The 20,005-nt window shown below is 41.5% G+C and overlaps 1 protein-coding gene across 13 annotated transcripts in view; it reads right to left on the reverse strand.

Moving 5' to 3' along the window:
* Positions 1-273: 273 nt before the first annotated feature.
* LOC115153189 (calcium/calmodulin-dependent protein kinase type II subunit gamma) overlaps positions 274-20,005 on the reverse strand; it is a 136,411-nt gene continuing 116,679 nt past the window's right edge. For all 13 annotated transcript variants that reach the window (XM_029698363.1, XM_029698360.1, XM_029698354.1 and 10 more), the window contains 4 exons: positions 12,971-13,046; positions 9,099-9,193; positions 4,438-4,687; positions 274-3,364 (listed from right to left, as the gene is read on the reverse strand). In XM_029698363.1, coding sequence (XP_029554223.1) covers positions 4,455-4,687; positions 9,099-9,193; positions 12,971-13,046 — 404 coding nt within the window. In that variant the 3' untranslated portion in view covers positions 274-3,364; positions 4,438-4,454. The remainder of the gene's footprint in view (positions 3,365-4,437; positions 4,688-9,098; positions 9,194-12,970; positions 13,047-20,005) is intronic.

Genomic DNA, 20,005 nt, shown 5'->3' on the forward strand with positions numbered 1-20,005 from the left:
ACATTGTGCTTTGTTAGAAATGTCTCTGTGATTTTCCTTTTTACTTCAGTTTCTGTTTGGACTACTTGTCTGTCCTTTTAAGATTATTCTATTAGAAGTAGCATTAGGTCAAAATAACACTTGTTGAGAATAGCCTCCCATTTATCTCTAAATTCAGTAATGTACTCAACAGTAATATTCTTGTGATTTATTGACACACACAAGATGCAACGTTTAGATCCTGGAAGGATGGACTAGCACACACTCACAAGAAAATGACAAACCGGACACAACTTATGTTGAAATGTTATTTTATTCAATGTTTCTTGTTTAAATAACAAAGATATGATCTACTAACATTCAAACAAACACTTGATAGTTTAAAACTAATGATTTTCTTTATTTTATGGTCATGCAAAAATCCAGCATCCAAATGAAAACTCAGAGTATAGTCATATGCATCCCCTCACTATATGGTTACAATGCAGTACATTTACAAATAAAGGGAAACATACCAAGCTAAGGCTTTTTTTGTACTTTTTTCTTTACGTGATACATCACTAAATTTCAATATTTGAGACTGAGCCATTTTCATTGACCTTGAAGGTGCAGGTAACATATATAGATTTCCATTTCTTAAGTAAACACAGACAGTAAAAAATATTACTAGAAAGAAGACATGCATATTTTTCCTCAAAAAACTGCATATATATTTTTGTTAAAGTCTGGCTTTTAATATTTATTTTTCATTATTCTTTAAAAAAAAATGTTTTTTATATCAAGTCTCTCCCTATCCTGCTGGCCAGTAAGGTATAGTATAATCAAAGGTTAACTGTCCTTCCCTCAGTAACTACTATTTCTCTCCTCTTCTTCCCTTTGAATTATTTTTAAGAATTAAAATAAACTGGATGATTATACTCTTTTACATGAACATTCCCATGGCTGTGTGAATACACAATGAATGGAAGCATCAGGCCCGGTGGGGGAGAGAGGTCAATGCCCACAGCGCAAAGTCAGGAAAACTACTCCAAAAAACATCACATAGTTCAGTACTGTATACATCGCGTCATGGTGCAAAGGGGAATAGTCTCATGGCATGGCAGATATGTCACGACACCCAGCGGCACAAGCAATAGGGTGGGTGGGGCCACATGTGACTCGTGATAAAAACAGCACGTTTTGTTTTAACATGTTTCCTTCAACACGTTTTGATATAATTTTTGATATCATCGGTAGGTTGTTTTTTCAGCTTTTTGGTACCCAGCCTTTGACAGGTTCAATGGAACACGAGTACTATGGAGGTGCTTAGCACAGAAGTGAAGGGGTAAACGGCAAGTTTCACCCAACTGGCGGTACAAAGTCACACACAAGTTACTACAACACGGTGAAAAACACTGTTCCAATGTTTTACCATCAACACAAAAATGTTTTTTAAAGTGAGACTGTTTCGAGTGTGTTTATTTTGTGTGTCTGTCCATATATATTCAAATATAATTTGCATTGGGAGTACACTGTAAGTGTTGATTCCATGTGTATTGTGGCATTGTCTGCATGTGTGTGGGGGGTTGGACAGGGTGTGATTTGCTCGCAGCCTGAGCCCCATCCCTCACCTCAACTGACTCCCCATATTTCAGCTCCAATCTCAAAAGAAAACTCAGATCACTCATAATAATACCACCAGTAAGAACACTAACATCTAGAACAGTTACAACAGAAACCGTGACAAAGGGACCAATCCATTGATTGCTTTCACCGTGGCTCCCCAGCACCCAGCCTCCACCGTCCCATCCAATCTTATGCCCAGCCAGAGGTCTGACACGCCACGGGTCAACTCAGCACCCCACGTTACTGCATTCTCATTTTCACATGCTTTTAAAGAGAGGTACGGCAAGCAAAGAAAGATAATATACATTAGAGAACAGGACGGGGACCAAAACAAGAGACAGGCAAAGGGTGACATCGTCACACTGAGTGGCACTAAAAGCTAAACAGCTGATTAGCAGGGTCGCTCGCTATAGAAACACAGGTAGAGACCCCAGGAGTGGGCGAGCTTAACCTGAAGTTGCAGAAACGTTCACCTGGGGAGTGAACAGAACAGCATTGAGTCTCAAATTTATGTGCAAAACAGTACAGGCCATTTTAGACAACCCCCCCAAATTGATCAAACATGCTAAAATCATAGTAGGAAACGATACAAGGGAGAGGTATGCGAGCTTTCAGAGTTTGTGGGTTGGGGCCTCTTGTCAGAATAGTATCAGTTGGCTTGACTGATTGTGTGATGTTCCCTCTAGAGGCCAAAAGGAAGATGGCAAACTCAGCACTGAAAACCGATGGTAGTGTTCTGCAACTTCAGATTGTGCTGGTCAGGAGATTGTGGCTGAAGCTGGAGGAGCAGGCTGGTTTATAGACCCAAAGGGCACAGCACAGGGGCCTGGAGTTTGGGCCTTGTGTGAGAGTGTGTGTATGTATCAAACTGCAGAAGAGCCTGAATAGGGACAGGAGAACACACATTCACTCTCACACATACTCACACATCCATTCTCCAAACTCTGAAAGTAAAGAGTCTTTTTCCCTTTCTCCTTATAAATATCTATGTATACATTACTATATTAAATAAGGTCCCCATTTAAAAACGATCCTCTTCAAACACAAAATACCTTCAAATAAAGCATCATTCAGGGGATAAAAATTAAGAGTTCCACAATAACACATACGAATACTAAAACACTGTCCCTTCTGAAACCCACCTAACCCATAAAAACATACATCTACATTAAGACAATGTATTTAAATGCCTAAAGAGGCCTAAAGTCTACACTTTGGTGTTCTTAATTCTAATACTAAGTATCATCATTTATTTTTTTTCTTACATTTTCCCTCCTGGCATTTGTTTGCATCCAAAAAAAGAAAGAAAAGAACTAGATTCATTGTGAAACAAAACCAAAAAACAACCACCACTAATATTAGTGTGTGTGCTCCTTTTTTATATAGAAAATGTATATTTAATCATTGTTGTTGATTAAATGTGACATTTTTTTAATAATTTCATATTTTTTGTACATATGTTAATACTTTAAACACCTTTCCAAACAAAGGGCAAAAAATATGGATCCATGAAAAAAGAACAAGACCGCGCCCCCCTGTGGGCGTCAGAACATGCACTGTCCTGAGGGGAGGGCCTCGGCCCCAGACGGGCCCCCAACATCTAGCTAGGGTTGGACTGGATTGGTTATGGTGGTGTTGTCGGTTGGCTTTTAAATATAATTTATTTAAATTTTTTCCCCCAAGGATTGTAAACTTCAAGCGGTCTCTTCCGGCCGGGCTCCAGGCGCCAATCCAACCACTGAGAGGAAATGTTCCAATCGGCTTCAGAATTCAGGCAAAGCTGAGGAAAAGAGAGAGAGAGAGTGGTGGGGAGTGCACAGGGCAGCCTCTCCAAACTACTCCTGAGTTTACAACACTATAATAGGTTTATATACAGCAGTGGAGGCTCCTCAGAGGAGGAAGGGGAGATCCATCCTACTCACTAAATTTCCTTTTTTTATATATATTGAAACATTAAAAAAGTTATCCTTTTTAGATAAATGTCACCAAATCACTGTTTTGCAATGGTCTACAGTAGCATCAACAGCCCTCTCTACGGTAGCACTATGGTGTAGCCGAAAGACAGCTATTTTCCTTCCTTTTCTGGCTACATTGATTTCAGTACAAAACCTAGGAGGCTCACTGTTCTCACCCCCTTCCATAGACTTACACAGTAATTATGACGATTTTCGGAGGTCGTCCTCCAACCTATCAGAGCTCTTGCAGTATGAACAGACATATTATCCATCCAATCAAAGGATCATAAAATGAATCTAGTACTGAAAGCATAAGCTACAGCTAGCTAGCACTGCAATGCATAAAGTGCAGTGAGTAGTAGACTCAAAGAGAAAGACAATAGTTGAACAGTTTTGACCAAATTAATTTCTTCAAAAACTAAGGAGAGCAACAAAGATAGAGACCTAGCTATATTTCATTGTATTTCTTTTTATAACTAATGCAGCTAATTTAGCCTAAACAACCTGACTCAAACAGAGAGGAATGCTATTTATGTTAGCTAGCTGGCTAAGGCTATCCAAAAATGCAATTCTTCCAAGTCAAGGTAAGCTTTCGGTTTTATTAATTTATTGCCACCGGGACCCGCCTGTGTAACTGCTAAACTGCTAACTGTACCCTGTACTGCGTGATTGTACACATGGATTTGATTGTGGGTTTACTAACGCATTAGTTCTTGTTTGTTGACTATAACGTTAATAAGATATAGGCTGTGTACTGTTATGGTATGAAGGTTTGGCTTGAGGAGTTTCTTTTACATAAACAAAAAGATACATGTATGTATCAGCACTTCAGTACATGAGTGTGAGGGAGGGCACACATGTAGACAGAACCTAGAATAAAGCTCTCTGCAGTCAGTACCTGTGTCTGGTAAAGGTTCACTGGAGAGGTGCAGCAGGCGCTCCTGAACAGTGAAAATGCACATTGAGCCACTTGGCGTCGCGGCGGTGCCACACGCGGGTCTCCTCTGACTGGCAGGAGCGCGGTCGTCCCTGGCTGTCGATGTACTGCGTGAGGCGGATGTAGGCGATGCAGGCCGCGTCTTCCCCGATCAGGTGCACATGGGGATTCAGGATGGTGGTGTGGACCGGCTTACTGTTCTTGCTCAACACTACATAGGAGACACGGACACACTCAGTCATCTACTTACATGTGTTGGCTTCATGCACTTCTTCCTTGATTAGATTCCAACAGAGAAAGATGGTTACCAGGCCTTTAGCGTAAAATAGTGTGCTCAGTGACTTACCTGGTATATGTTGTTTTTTTCTTCAAAAAATACAACAATTAACATAATAGGGTCGCGCCACGAATAGTGTCTTATGTCTTTCAGACATTGGGCATACATTTTGATAAAACACATTTTACAGTTGGATCACATACATCTATGCTCTAACTACACTAAACCATGTTAAAAATTGCAATAGCAGTGTGTCTTTATACATTTTCTTTTGGAATGTCTCACATCATCTTGGGGCGGCAGATAGCCTAGTGGTTAGAGCATTGGACTAGTAACCGAAAGGTTGCAAGATCGAATCCCCCAGCTGACAAGGTAAAATCAATCACTGTTCCTAGGCCGTCATTGAAAATAAGAGTTTGTTCTTAACTGACTTGCCTAGTTAAATAAAGGTCCAACTTCTAGGATGATTTTTAACCCACTTTACCCATTGTAAAGCCCTAGTTATTCATTGGTGATTAATTGACAATAGTCAGGTTTCAGGTCAACCCCGTAACATGAACAGAACTCGTTTTAATATGGTGAAACAATCCCTTTTTAAATGATTTTTTAAAAATATCGTAGTGTAAAAGCAGGCGAGATGTTTTTTTCTTCTGGTGTTTTGTTGAGTGAGCAACTGAGCATTTCGAGCATACCAAGTCAACCCTGTTGCCCATAGAGAGAGAGGCCAGAAATATTTCAACAAGTTCAAATCTTTTGTTTAGCTTACATTCAATTGCCCCTCCCTGTTGCACACAACAAGCTTCCTTTCCCCATGTCACACGGAGAGTACAGCCTGATTTAAGATAGTCAACACTCCCACTGGGCACACCACGAAATGTCAAAGTGGACAATTGGATAATATTTGGTTGAGGCGTTCATCAATGAGATAACAACCTATATTAACCCACTCAAAAATACAGCCAAAAGTTGATTGAATTCTCAGTGTTTCATCACTATACTTTCAACCATCTAAAAGCACAACAAAGTTTAAATGGGAATACAATGTCAGATATTTAGTTTCTTTATTCAACACCTTAATGTGTTATCACTGTGCTTCATCTAATAGCACAATCAAATGACCTGGATTGCAGTTGAGATTACATAAAAAATAGTGGCACAAGTGATCAATGTCATTTGAGATTCTGCACAGATTATTAAAGCAATTGTGAAGATCTCCATAGACCTGCAGCCTTTGCATGCTATCTTGAACATGCACGCTTTCTATTGTTACATAGGAAGACATTTATAGAGACAGTAATCTCAAAATGTGGCCCTGGATGTGTTCCTCATTTTAAAGGGTAGGAAGCATGAGTTCTTACTCACCAATGTAACAACACAGTGTGGTCAAAGACTTAGTAACTTAGTTGTAGTCACGATCAGGTTACCTATAAGTACAAACATAGTTATGTTTTGGGGTTATTACATATTTATTTACTTATTTCCCGGATAACTTCTAAACTACCCACAATGCACTATTTCTCAACGTCATATGGAGGATCTAATCTGTGCTACCGAGTTCGTATGCTAGCTCGGTAGCTAGCTCAAGCTGAGCTATTTTTTTATATTTTACCATCGGACACCCTAACCATCAATCTGTAAATCTGCTCTCCCTTTGCTTTTAATCGTAGGTTATGTTTTAGTTGTGTTGTGTTAGTTATGTTCTAGGTAGCTGGTCTCCAGTGGTTGGGCTCTAGCTTGCCGACCATAACTGTGGTGGTTAGCTAGGCTGTCACGGCTAATAGCTAGTTGGCTAAATAGCTAACATTAGCTGGCTGGCTATCTTGCTGGCTAAAATAACTGCATTTAGCTAACATTCTTTGACAACTGGTTAGATGGCATTGGTTTACTTTAATGTAGCTGTAAGCTAGTTGTTGATAGCAACTCGCTGATTTATTCAATGCTAACTTAAAGTTAGCAGGCTGGTAGGGCTAACTTTAGCAGAGCAGTTGGTTGGCAACCTTGCAAGTTGATTTGTAATAATACATTCATAAATTATTTGCTTGTAAGTTAGCGGAAAATTCAATTGAAACCAGTAGTCATGAGTGCAAACGATCTATACATTTAAAGTTATTTCCTTTGGAGTGTACATTATATGGAATACGCTGGCTTGCCGGGTCCTCCATATTACATCACACCCCGGGAAAAACATTTTCAGACATGACTTCGGAATTCTGATCGGTTTTATGTAACAACTCAAAAAATAGAAGAATGAGGTGTAACTTGGCATTGGGACTTTTGATGCGTATACTAACACGGAACCCAAACCGGCTGCGCGCGTGTGCTATCGTGCATAAATGTATTTTGTTCCCCTACACCAAACGCAATCATGACACGCAGGTTAAAATATCAAAACAAACTCTGAACCAATGACATTCATTTGGGGACAGGTCGAAAAGCATTAAACATGTATGGCAATTTAGCTAGTTAGCTTGCACTTGCTAGCTAATTTGTCCTATTTAGCTAGCTTGCTGTTGTTAGCTAATTTCTCCTGGGATATAAACATTGAGTTGTTAGTTTACCTGAAATGCACAAGGTCCCCTACTCTGACAATTAATCTACACATAAAACAGCCAACCGAATCGTTTCTAGTCATCTCTCCTCCTTCCAGACTTTTTCATCTTTGAACTAATATGGTGATCGGCATCTACACTTTCATAGTATTACCATGACTACCGGCAAAACAGTTCGTCTTTCAATCAACCACGTGGGTATAACCATGAGGAGATGGCATGTGGGTACCTGCTTCTATAAACCAATGAGGAGATGGGAGAGGCAGGACTTTCAGTGCGATCTGCGTCAGAAATAGGAATGACATCTATTTTAGCCCTTGGCAAGGCAGATGCTCGTTGGCGCACGCGAGCAGTGTGGGTGCAATAATTGAATAACATGGATTTCTACATTTATTTTGCGACACTCGTGCATGCGACGTGTCCGGTCGGGTCAGCATGTAATGCAAATCCATATGTTACATGTGGTTACATTTATGCTACCTACCCTTTAAGGTTGAATAACTACTGTTACAATAGTTTGTAAGATTGTCTTAACTTTACAAAGCAACCAAATATCAACATTTAAAGGAGATGTATCTACTGCTTGGATAGTTCCATCTGAGTAACTGGCATAATCCTATTCTTTCACTTTTATTTTTGGTTGAGTTGGAGACATGAATCCAACATATAATCTATTAATTGGTCGACAAGTTACTGTATTGCGACTGTTATATTGAATTGTGCTTGGTTGTCAACGCAACAAAATAACCACATTTGAAGGAGATTATCTTCTCCTTGGATAGTGTGATCTGTGCCACTGACTTAGTTGGGCTTTAATTTCAGTGTGTCTACAAATGAATAATTGATACTGTATGTTGGATTCACGTCTCCATCCCAACCAAGTTAAATAAATACGACTAAATCAAATCAGATCAAACTTTAAACTCACTTTAAATAAAATGTGATTTGATTTAGTCCTATTCTTTAACTTTGATTTTTGGTTGAAATAGCGATGTGAATCCAACATATTATGAACTTGTTGCTCTGTTAAACCTACCCTTTTGGAATGATTTCGATAGTAACAGTAAATCTATTTAGTTTTTTAAGTGGAGACTCAACAGTCGTTCTCACGATAGCACATTGGCAGGGCTGGGCTTGGTTAAAACGCTGGATAGGAGAACAAAGAGACAGCTGTAGATCACATGTCTCAAACTCATTCCACGGAGGGCTGAGTGTCTGCGGGTTTTCACTCCTCCCTTGTACTTGATTGATGAATTAAGGTCACTAATCCGTAAAGAACTCCCCTCACCTGGTTGTCTAGGTCTTAATTGAAACCAAAAACCCGCAGACACTAGGCCCTCAATGGAATGAGTTTGATACCCCTGCTGTAGATACATCAATTCTCCAGTAGGAGGTGCTGCCCAGCCTATAGTTTTTTTTCTGATAGTGGAGATAAGGTGAAAATTGGTCACCATGATGACATAAACCTGTGGTAGAAATTTCACCCTCAAAACAACAGTTGCTGACTTTTTGCAAATCCACTGTATTTTACACATAGATTCCACATCACAATATGTTGCTAATTTACGTTGAAGCAACATTGATTCAACAATTTTTTGTCCAGTGGGCTATTCATTTAATGTTCACTTTTATAGTAAGAGATGGGAATATGTGTTTGTTATGAAGTTGAACATGTGCTCTTTATGACAGAATGTTAAAATGAAAAAGTTTATTTTTACCAAAGGACACTACCCAAAAGCCACTATTCATGGAATGACACTACAATGTTTAGTTCCCTGTTGATAAGAGATGCTTACAGTTCTCAAAGTAGAATTTGTGGAAGTCCATGCCCTCCACCAGGTTTCCCAAAGCCTCGGGTTCAAACGAGGTTAGCCCGGGGTCACAGATTCTCCTGGAAGGGAAATCAGACATACAGTTAAACATAAAATTAAATAGTACACATTTTTATCTTCTGTGTGGTTAATGGTGTGTGTATATAGATTGTGTATAGGCTTGTCTACCATATGAATCTTCTCTTTGTGTCAGACTGAGTTCAAGTGACTTCTGTTTCTTTCTTTTTTTCTGTATTTATTTGTCTGTTTATAGTAAGTATGTATGTATGTATGTATGTATGTATGTATGTATGTATGTATGTATGTATGTATGTGTACAGTTGAAGTCGGAAGTTTACATACACCTAAGCCAAATACATTTAAACTCAGTTTTTCACAATTCCTGACATTTAATCCGAGTAATTCCCTCTCTTAGGTCAGTTAGGATCAACACTTTATTTTATGAATGTGAAATGTCAGAATAATAGTAGAGAGAATTATTTATTTCAGCTTTTATGTCTTTCATCACATTCCCAGTGGGTCAGAAGTTTACATACACTCAATTAGTATTTGGTAGCATTGCCTTTAAATTGTTTAACTTGGGTCAAACATTTCGGGTAGCATCCCACAAGCTTCCCACAACAAGCTGGGTGAATTTTGGCCCATTCCTCCTGACAGAGCTGGTGTAACTGAGTCAGGTTTGTTGGCCTCCTTGCTCGCACACACTTTTTCAGTTCTGCCCACAAATTTTCTATAGGATCGAGGTCAGGGCTTTGTGACGGCCACTCCAATACCTTGACTTTGTTGTCCTTAAGCCATTTTGCCACAACTTTGGAAGCATGCTTGCGGTCATTGTCCATTTGGAAGACCGATTTGCAACCAAGCTTTAACTTCCTAACTGATGTCTTGAGATGTTGCTTCAATATATCCATATAATTTTCCTTCCTCATGAAGCCATCTATTTTGTGAAGTGCACCAGTCCTTCCTGCAGCAAAGCACCCCCACAACATGATGCTACCACCCCCGTGCTTCACGGTTGGGATGGTGTTCTTCGGCTTGCAAGCCTCCCCCTTTTTCCTCCAAACATAACGATTGTCATTATGGCCAAACAGTTATATTTGTGTTTCATCAGACCAGAGGACATTTCTCCAAAAAGTACGATCTTTGTCCCCATGTGCAGTTCCAAACCGTAGTCTGGCTTTTTTATGGCGGTTTTGGAGCAGTGGCTTCTTCCTTGCTGAGCGGCCTTTCAGGTTATGTCGATATAGGACTCGTTTTACTGTGGATATATATACTTTTGTACCAGTTTCCTCCAGCATCTTCACAAGGTCCTTTGCTGTTGTTCTGGGATTGATTTGCACTTTTCGCACCAAAGTACGTTCATCTCTAAGAGACAGAACGCATCTCCTTCCTGAGCGGTTTGATGGCTGCGTGGTCCCATGGTGTTTATACTTGTGTACTATTGTTTGTAAAGATGAACGTGGTACCTTCAGGCGTTTGGAAATTGCTTCCAAGGATGAACTAGACTTGTGGAGGACTACAATTTTTTTCTGAGGTCTTGGCTGATTTCTTTTGATTTTCCCATGATGTCAAGCAAAGAGGCACTGAGTTTGAAGGTAGGCCTTGAAATACATCCACAGGTACACCTCCAATTGACTCAAATTATGTCAATTAGCCTATCAGAAGATTCTAAAGCCATGACATAATTTTCTGGAATTTCCAAGCTGTTTAATGGCACAGTCAACTTAGTGTATGTAAACTTCTGACCCACTGAAATTGTGATACAGTCTCTAAACAATTGTTGGAAAAATTACTTGTGTCATGCACAAAGTAGATGTCTTAACCGACTTGCCAAAATTATAGTTTGTCAACAAGAAATTTGTGGAGTGGTTGAAACACTTAGGTTGGAGTCATTAAAACTAGTTTATGTAAACTTCTGACTTCAACTGTATATATGCAGTGTGTATGTATGTATATTATTGTACTGCTCTAGGGATGTAATAATTGTTTGGATAACCTTATTGACTTATATATTGATGTATTGTATTTTTTTCACTCTATATGATGCGCAATGCAGAGAACACTGGAAGAAGAATGATCATTTAGTTACCATAGTGAATTATTGTAATGTTTGTTAATGTGTCAATTAATCCCATAAGGGATGGGTTGCCAATTGGCGATTTGACACAAAAACAACATTTTCATTCATTCATACAGTGCCTTTACAAAGTATTGACACACTTTGGCTTTTCCACATTTTGTTGTTACATTTTGATGTGTTACAGATTTTGTGTCACAGGCCTACACACAATACCCCATAATGGCACTGTGGAATTATGTTTTTAAATGTTTACAAATTAATAAAAACTAAAAAGCTTGAGTCAATAAGTGTTCAACCCCTTTGTTAAGGCAAGCGGGAATAAGTTTGTGTAAAAAATGTGCTTTACAAATCACATAATACGTTGCATGGACTCTGTGTGCAATAATAGTGATTTTTGAATGACTACTAAGGTCCCTCAGTTGAGCAGTGAATTTCAAACACTGATTAAATCGCAAAGAACAGGGAGGTTTTCCAATGCCTCACAAAGAAGGGCACCTATTGGTAGATGGGTTAAAAATTACAAATAAAGCAGACATTGAATATAAGCATGTTGAAGTTTATTAATTACATTTTGGATGGTGTATCAATATACCCAGTCACTACAAAAATACAGGCATCCATCCTAACTCAGTTGCCAGAGAGGAAGGAAAGCGCTCAGGGATTTTATCATGATGCCAAAGGTGACTAAAACAGTTACAGTGTTTAATGGCTGTGATAGGAGATATTGAGGATGGATCAACAATATTGTACTTACTCCACAATACTAACCTAACTGACAGAGTGAAAAGGAAGCCTGTACAGAATAAAACATTCCAAAACATACATCCTGTTTGTAACAAGGCACTAAAGTAAAACTGCAAAAAATGTGACAAAGAAATTAACTTAATGTCCTGAATACAAAGTGTTATGTTTGGGAAAATTCAACACAACACATCAATGAGTACCACTCTTCATATTTTCAATAAGGGTGGTGGCTGCATCATGTTATGTGTATGCATGACATGGGCAAGGACTGGGGAGTTTTTTGGGATAAAAAATAAATGGAATAGATCTAAGCACAGGCAAAATCCTAGAGGAAAACCTGGATCAGTCTGCTTTCCAGCAGACACTGGGAGATTAATTCACCTTTTAGCAGGACAATAACCTAAAACACAAGGCAAATATACACTGGAGTTGCTTACCAAGACAACATTGAATGTTCCTGAGTGGCCGAGTTACAGTTTTGACCTAAACCGGCTTGAAAATCTATGGCAAGACTTGAAAATGTTTGTCTAGCAATGATCAACAACCAACTTGACAGAGCTTGAAGAATTTTAAAAAGAATCATGTGCAAATATTGTACAATCCAGGTGTGCAAAGCTCTTACCCAGAAAGACTCACAGCCATAATCGCTGCCAAAGGTGATTCTAACATATTGATTGACTCAGGGGTGTGAATACTTACGTAATGTAATTAACATTTTTAATACATTTGCTGTTTTTAAAACCATTTTTTTCACTGTCATCATGGTTGAAATGTGTGTAGATGGGTGAGAGAAAAAATATATATTAAATCCATTCTGAATTCAGGCTGTAACACAACAACATGTGGAATAAGTCAAGGGGTATGAATAATTTCTGAAGGCACCGTATCATCAGCACCTCTCACATTCCACATACTACTCCAGTCATTTAGAGGGAAATCAGCAGGGATAGTGGTTATTCATCTGTCAAAACTAGGAGCTAATTAAATGTATGCACACAATCTATAAACTCACGTGTAAGCCTCAAAGTCTCCGTTGTTGATGGCCTCAATCAGCTGCTCGGTAATCTTGATGATCTCTTGTTTGCGAGCTGAAATTCAGAAAACGACAGAGAAAGAAGAACGGCAGGAGAGAAAGAGATGGCCAGATGCGATTAGAAACCCTCGGAGTGCTCCGGTCACAAATACCAGCATGCAGACCCCCTCCCTCACCATGCTTCCTTTAGTGCACTGGCCCTTTCCTGTATGGTACTGAGTGCAGAGACATTGCACTCTCAATGTCATCGATGCCTATTTTTATTTGGTTGTACAAGAACACAGTTTACAGCAGCACTACTGGGGACTTTAGGGGACCACCAAGCCCATGAAAACTACCTTAACAGGCCCCAACTTAGCTGCAGTCCAGCTCTCTTTTCCTTCCAATAGTCCGCCCTACCCAAAGCACCTGGCAACGTTTGAGTTGTTGAACAGTTTCAGTTCCCTAAACCTCAAGTGCGTATCCTCAATCTTCAACCACACAGACAAGTGACACACACAACCCAACTGGGCTGACTGAAATGTCATCTGGGAGCGTGACACACATGAGAAGTGGCAGACACACAGATGGCCCACTACGCCAGACAACCTGCCAATGAAGCCGAGAAATCCCACGCGGCACACCACACGGCTTATATATACAAACTGCGAGCTCGCCTCCGTTTGTTCAGTTCATATTCCCACAGGAATGATGAACTGGCAAAAAGCAGCTCATGCATGGCTTTATTGGTATTGTACCGTAGCCTATATGCTACTCTCACATAAACATAGCTGAGTCAGCTGACTAACTGTGAGGCAGGGTTAGCAATGAAAGCCAGTGCGTGTCACTAACTCTTCTGTGTGGTGTAGCTGCCTCAGGGCTGTCTAACTTACTCAGCTGCGTGTCGCTGCCCCCTGGGGCCATGGAGGGTAGCGCAGGCAGAGCTTGGTCTTAGTTAAGACAGGAGCTAAGACCTGAACAGTTCTAATTAGCAAAATGTGTGCTTGGCATCGTCATGCAGTGGGGCGGCTGGAAGACAACAGGACAACAGCAACAAAATGGCAACCATGTAAGCAAGCGAACAAATCAGAAACCCCAAAAAACGTCAAACACAACTGATAGGACCACAAGACCCGTTTTCCCAAACTTGAACACTGTGCCACTCAAACGGCAGTTGTTACATAGTGTGTATAACTTCACAGTATAACTTCACAATGCTCTGAAAGGCGCACAATGCCCACAAGCAACAGAGTTATATAAAGGGCATGCTACATAGAAGCCAAACTTAGAAGAACATACACACTAATAACAACTTAGATATACCAATGGACAGAGCGTCACACAGACGGAAAGAGGGGACACCAGTGAACACAGCACCACAGCAGGAGATGGTGAAGACACTGTGGCCTTACAGCCAGCAGGGGGTAGCAGTCAAGCACTAAACCCAGTTACAGGCCACCACAGAGGAAACCGCCTGAATGGGGAAGTAAAAGAGTACAGACAGACAGAGAGAGACACCTCCAGGACAGGGGGTTGCTGTTTAGTGAGCAGGGGACTGGAGCGGATCAGAGTCTGGGGGTGAATCTCAACTGATCTCAAAAGTCTTCAATGGCTTTCTCTCTTCAGCTCATCTACTTTGTCAGATTCAGCACTGATTTGACAAGATAGGATAGGTGAAAGCAAGTTGGCAGAGACCTGATGATGGATTTGCTGCTGTCAGCTGTCCAGTCCCATCAAATAGTGCAAGTGAGCGAAAGGAGAGAAAGCCTGTTTGGACTATTGAGTTTCAGCCTTTGTATAGCCTAGCTTGCTGTCTGTCTACGGTCTGCTCAGCTGTCAGGCTGGGTGTCTGTGTTAGGGCCATGGGGAGGGATAAATACATTAAAAAGGGCAGTGAGACTCAGGTCAGCACAATTTATTCTCTTGGTGGACGGGAAGAGAAAGAGAGGAAGATGTAATATAGGGAGAGGAATGGAGAGAGAGGCAGAAGCTACATGTACGACACGGTCCCAAGTCAAGTTTTGCACTTCAATGAGTAGGGAAAGCCAACAGTGAACACGTCTGTGCAAAACAGAGTGTCTATACACAGCACGTGAGCACAGCATGGTAACGTTATTGTCATAGATGCACTACATGACCAAAAGTATGTGGACATCTCATTCCGAAATCATGGGCATTAACCCCCAATTTGCTGCTGTAACTGCCTGCACTCTTCTGGGAAGGCTTTCCACTAGATGTTGGAACATTGCTGTGGAGACTTGCTTCCATTCAGCCAAGAGCATTAGTGAGGTGGGGCACTGATGTTGGGTGATTACGTCTGGCTCGCAGCCGGCGTTCCAATTCATCCCAAAGGTGTTCGATGGGGTTGAGGTCAGGGCTCTGTGCAGTCCAGTCAAGTTCTTCCACACCGATCTCGACAAACCATTTCAGTATGGACCTCGCTTTGTGCACGGGGGCAATGTCATGCTGAAACAGGAAAGTGCCTTCCCCAAACGGTTGCCACAAAGTTGGAAGCACAGAATCGTCTAGAATGTCATTGTATGCTGTAGCATTGTTTCCCTTCACTGGAACTAACGGGCCTAGCCCAAACCATGAAAAACAGTCCCAGACCATTATTCCTCCTCCACCAAACTTTAAGTTGCCAGTATGCATTGGGGCAGGTAGCGTTCTCCTGGCATCCGCCAAACCCAGATTCGCCCAATGGCGGCGAGCATTACACCACTCCAGCTGACGCTTGGCATTGCTCATGGTGATCTTAGGATTGTGCGTGGCTGCTCAGCCATGGAAACCCATTTCATAAAGCTCCTGACGAACAGTTATTGTGCTGATGTTGCTTCCAGAGGCAGTTTTGAACTTGGTAGTAAGTGCTGCAACCGAGGACAGATGATTTTTATGCTCTACGTGCTTCAGCAGTCGGTGGTCCCATTCTGTGAGCTTGTTCAGCCTACCACGTCACAGCTGACGTTTGCTCCTAGACATTTTCACTTCACAATAACAGCATTTACAGTTGACCCAGGGCAGCTCTAGCAGAACAGAAATTTCACAAACTGACTTGTTGGAAAGGTGGCATCCTAAACCTGTCAGCAACGGGTGTGGATGAAATAGCCAAATCCATTCATTTGAAGGGGTGTCCACATAGTTTTGCATATATAGTGTAGGACAGCTGACTAGTGTCAGTCTGATGAGCTAACAGAGAAATAAGGAGGAGAGATGTTTTAAAATGACATTCATGAGTGCCTGCACCACAAGTGTCCCAAAGCTGAGGTAGTGAAAAGTATTCAGGGTGTAGGGGCTAATTAGACCATCAGATAGCCACGTCAACCGAGCCAGCAAGGCTGCAGGTTTCAGAGTTAAATGATATCCCATGCACTGCGATATGTTTGGAGTTTGCACAGTTTCATTCAAAATAATGGAGAGGCATGCCTAATTAGATGCCATGTGCATTGGTCTGATTTCGAGACTTAACAGATTAAATACCGCCCTAATTAACTGTTACTGTGGGTTAAATCTTGTAAAACGACAGGGGGTATTTTTTAAATTTTAATTTCATGTACGTTTTATTATTTTAAATCAAATTTTATTAGTCACATGCGCCGAATACAACAGGTTCACCTTACAGTGAAATGCTTACTTAGAAGCCCCTAACCAACAGTGCAGTTTAAAAAAATATGAATAAGATATAAAAGTAACAAGATATTAAAGATCAGCAGTAAAAAATAACAATATATACAGGGGGGTCCCTGTACAGAGTCAATGTGCGGGGGCACCGGTTAGTTGAGGTAATATGTACATTTAGGTAGAGTTAATTAAAGTGACTAAGCATAGAATTTCAACAGAGAGTGGCAGTGGTGTGGGGAGGGGAGGGATGCAAATAGTCTGGGTAGCCATTTGACTAGAAGTTTAGGAGTCTTATGGCTTGGGGGTAAAAGCTGTTAAGAATCCTCTTGGACCTAGACTTGGCGCTCCGGTACTGCTTGCCGTGCGGTAGCAGAGAAAACAGTCTATGACTAGGGTGGCTGGAGTCTTTGACAATTCCTCTGACACCGCCTGGTATAGAGGTCTTGGATGGCAGGAAGCTTGGCCCCAGTGATGTACTGGCCCGTTCGCACTATCCTCTGTAGTGCCTTGCGGTCGGAGGCCGAGCAGTTGCCATACCAGGCAGTAATGGAACCAGCCAGGATGCTCTCTGGTGCAGCTGTAGAACCTTCCGAGGATCTGAGGACCCATGCCAAATCAAATCTCCTGAGGGGGAATAGGTTTTGTCGTGCCCGCTTCACGACTGTCATGGTGTGCTTGGACCATGTTAGTTTGTTGGTGATGTGGACACCAAGGAACTTGAAGCTCTCAACCTGCTCCACTGCAGCCCCGTTGATGAGAATGGGGGCGTGCTCGGTCCTCTTTTAATGTAGTCCACAATCATCTCCTTTGTCTTGATCACGTTGAGGGAGAGGTTGTTGTCCTGGCACGACACGGCCAGGTCTCTGACCTCCTACCTATAGACTGTCATCGGCAAATTTAATGATGGTGCTGGAGTCGTGCCTGGCCGTGCAGTCATGAGTGAACAGGGAGTACAGGAGGGGACTGAGCACGCACCTGTGTTGAGGATCAGCGTGGCGGATGTGTTGTTACCTACCCTTATCACCTGGGGGGGCGGCCCGTCAGAAGGTCCAGGATCCAGTTGCAGAGGGAGGTGTTTAGTCCCAGGGTCCTTAGCTTATTGATGAGCTTTGAGGGCACTATGGTGTTGAACGCTGAGCTGTAGTCAATGAATAGCATTCTCACATAGGTGTTCCTTTTGTCCAGGTGTAAAAGGGCAGTGTAGAGTGCAATAGAGACTGCATCATCTGTGGATCTTTTGGGGCGGTATGCAAATTGGAGTGGGTCTAGGGTTTCTGGGATGATGGTGTTGATGTGAGCCATGACCAGCCTTTCAAAGCACTTCATGACTACAGACGTGAGTGCTATGGGTCGGTAGTCATTTAGGCAGGTTACCTTAGTGTTCTTGGGCACAGGCACTATGGTGGTCGGCTTAAAACATGTTGGTATTACAGACTCGGACAGGGAGAGGTTGAAAATGTCAGTGAAGACACTTGCTAGTTGGTCAGCGCATGCTCGCAGTACACGTCCTGGTAATTCGTCTGGCCCTGTGACCTTGTGAATGTTGACCTGTCTAAAAGTCTTACATTGGCTGCGGAGAGCGTGATCACACAGTCTTCCTGTACAGCTGGTGCTCTCATGCATGTTTCAGTGTTATTTGCCTCGAAGCGAGCATAGAAGTAGTTTAGCTCGTCTGGTAGGCTCGTGTCACTGGGCAGCTCTCGGCTGTGCTTCCCTTTGTAGTCTGTAATGGTTTGCAGGCCCTGCCACATCTGATGAGCGTCAGAGCCGGTGTAGTACGATTCAATCTTAGTCCTGTATTGATGCTTTGCCTTTTTGATGGTTCGTCAGAGGGCATAGTGGGATTTCTTATAAGCTTCCGGATTAGAGTCCCGCTCCTTGAAAGCGGCAGCTCTAGCTTTTAGCTCAGTGCAGATGCTGCCTGTAATCCATGGCTTCTGGTTGGGGTATGTACGTACGGTCACTGTGGGGACGACATCATCGATGCACTTATTGATGAAGCCAATGACAGATGTGGTGTACTCCTCAATGCCATTGGAGGAATCCCGGAACATATTCCAGTCTGTGCTAGCAAAACAGTACTGTAGCTTAGCATCTGCTTCATCTGACCACTTTTTTATTGATCTAGTCACTGGTGCTTATTTAAAAGTGGAATATGAATTGCATCATTCAAGTCAGGAGTGTGTCCCAAAGTTGATGGGTTTATTGATCCCCCCGCCACTCTCTGGAAGTCACCCTCGGAAGTTTCATCAGCAACACATGACAATGGAAGGCCCTCCAAGCGAGTTGGAAGGGTCAAGGGATTCACTGACACTCTCTAACTCCTGTCACTGAGCAGCAATCTGGACACTTTTAATGGTCAAATATGCCTACATTTTTTGGATCCTTAAGTCAGTGGCCATGTCCGAATACCCATACCTGTGTTCTAAATATTAGGCTTTTTGATTATGCAAAAAAATTACGTTTTTAAAGTATGTGAACATTTTGTATGCTTTAAAGTGGCACTCCAGCCTCCTTTCACCTTCATTTAACACATGATTTACTTAACAAAAGGAACATCTCAATAGGTGGTCGAGGTGAGTCATGACATATCACAAGTGGTGAGGTGAGCCTTTCCACTTTTGTTCTCTAATGTTCCTCTATTGTTCCTCAGGCAAGCAGGGAGGGTGATGACATCACGACTTCCCATCAGACCAACTCCTTGAAGTTTGCGGTTGTTTCTAAAAAACACTATTTAGCTCAAAACATTTACTATATTTATACTTGTGATATCGCTTTGTAACTGGAAAAGTTCAAAAATCACTGGAGGACATCTTTAAATGACAATGTCATACTCACTTCGGCTTTTCATTTAGTTCAATTCGATGCACACAATTGAGGAAGAGAATCGTCTTTCGAGACCGACGTGATTGATAACAGCTGATAATAAGCTGAGGGGATGCGCTGTACCAAAATGTACAAATGGAATTAGATGACGCATTCTTAGATGACGCATTCTTAGGATGAGTCTAACATGCTGATATTTGTTGCTTACTACATTCATTTTTACTAAACAGTACATCCTAAATAGCATGTAGTACGATTAGTATACAGTTTAAAATAGTAAGCAAGACAGATTTCAGACAAGGCCATTGGCTAATGACTGTACCAAATGTATATTTTCTTTTTACCTTTATTTAACTAGGCAAGTCAGTTAAGAACAAATTCTTATTTACAATGACGGCCTAGGAACAGTGGGTTAACTGCCTTGTTCAGGGGCAGAATGACATATTTTTACCTTGTCAGCTCGGGGATTCAATCTAGCAACCTTTTCGTTACTGGCCCAACGCTCTAACCACTAGGCTACCTGCCGACCCTTAGTATGCATTTGTCTGGAATAGTTTGATCAAAATGATAAGTGATTGTGATAATTAGTTC

Source organism: Salmo trutta, chromosome 18 (genome assembly GCF_901001165.1).
Source record: "Salmo trutta chromosome 18, fSalTru1.1, whole genome shotgun sequence".
Lineage (NCBI taxonomy): Eukaryota > Metazoa > Chordata > Actinopteri > Salmoniformes > Salmonidae > Salmo > Salmo trutta.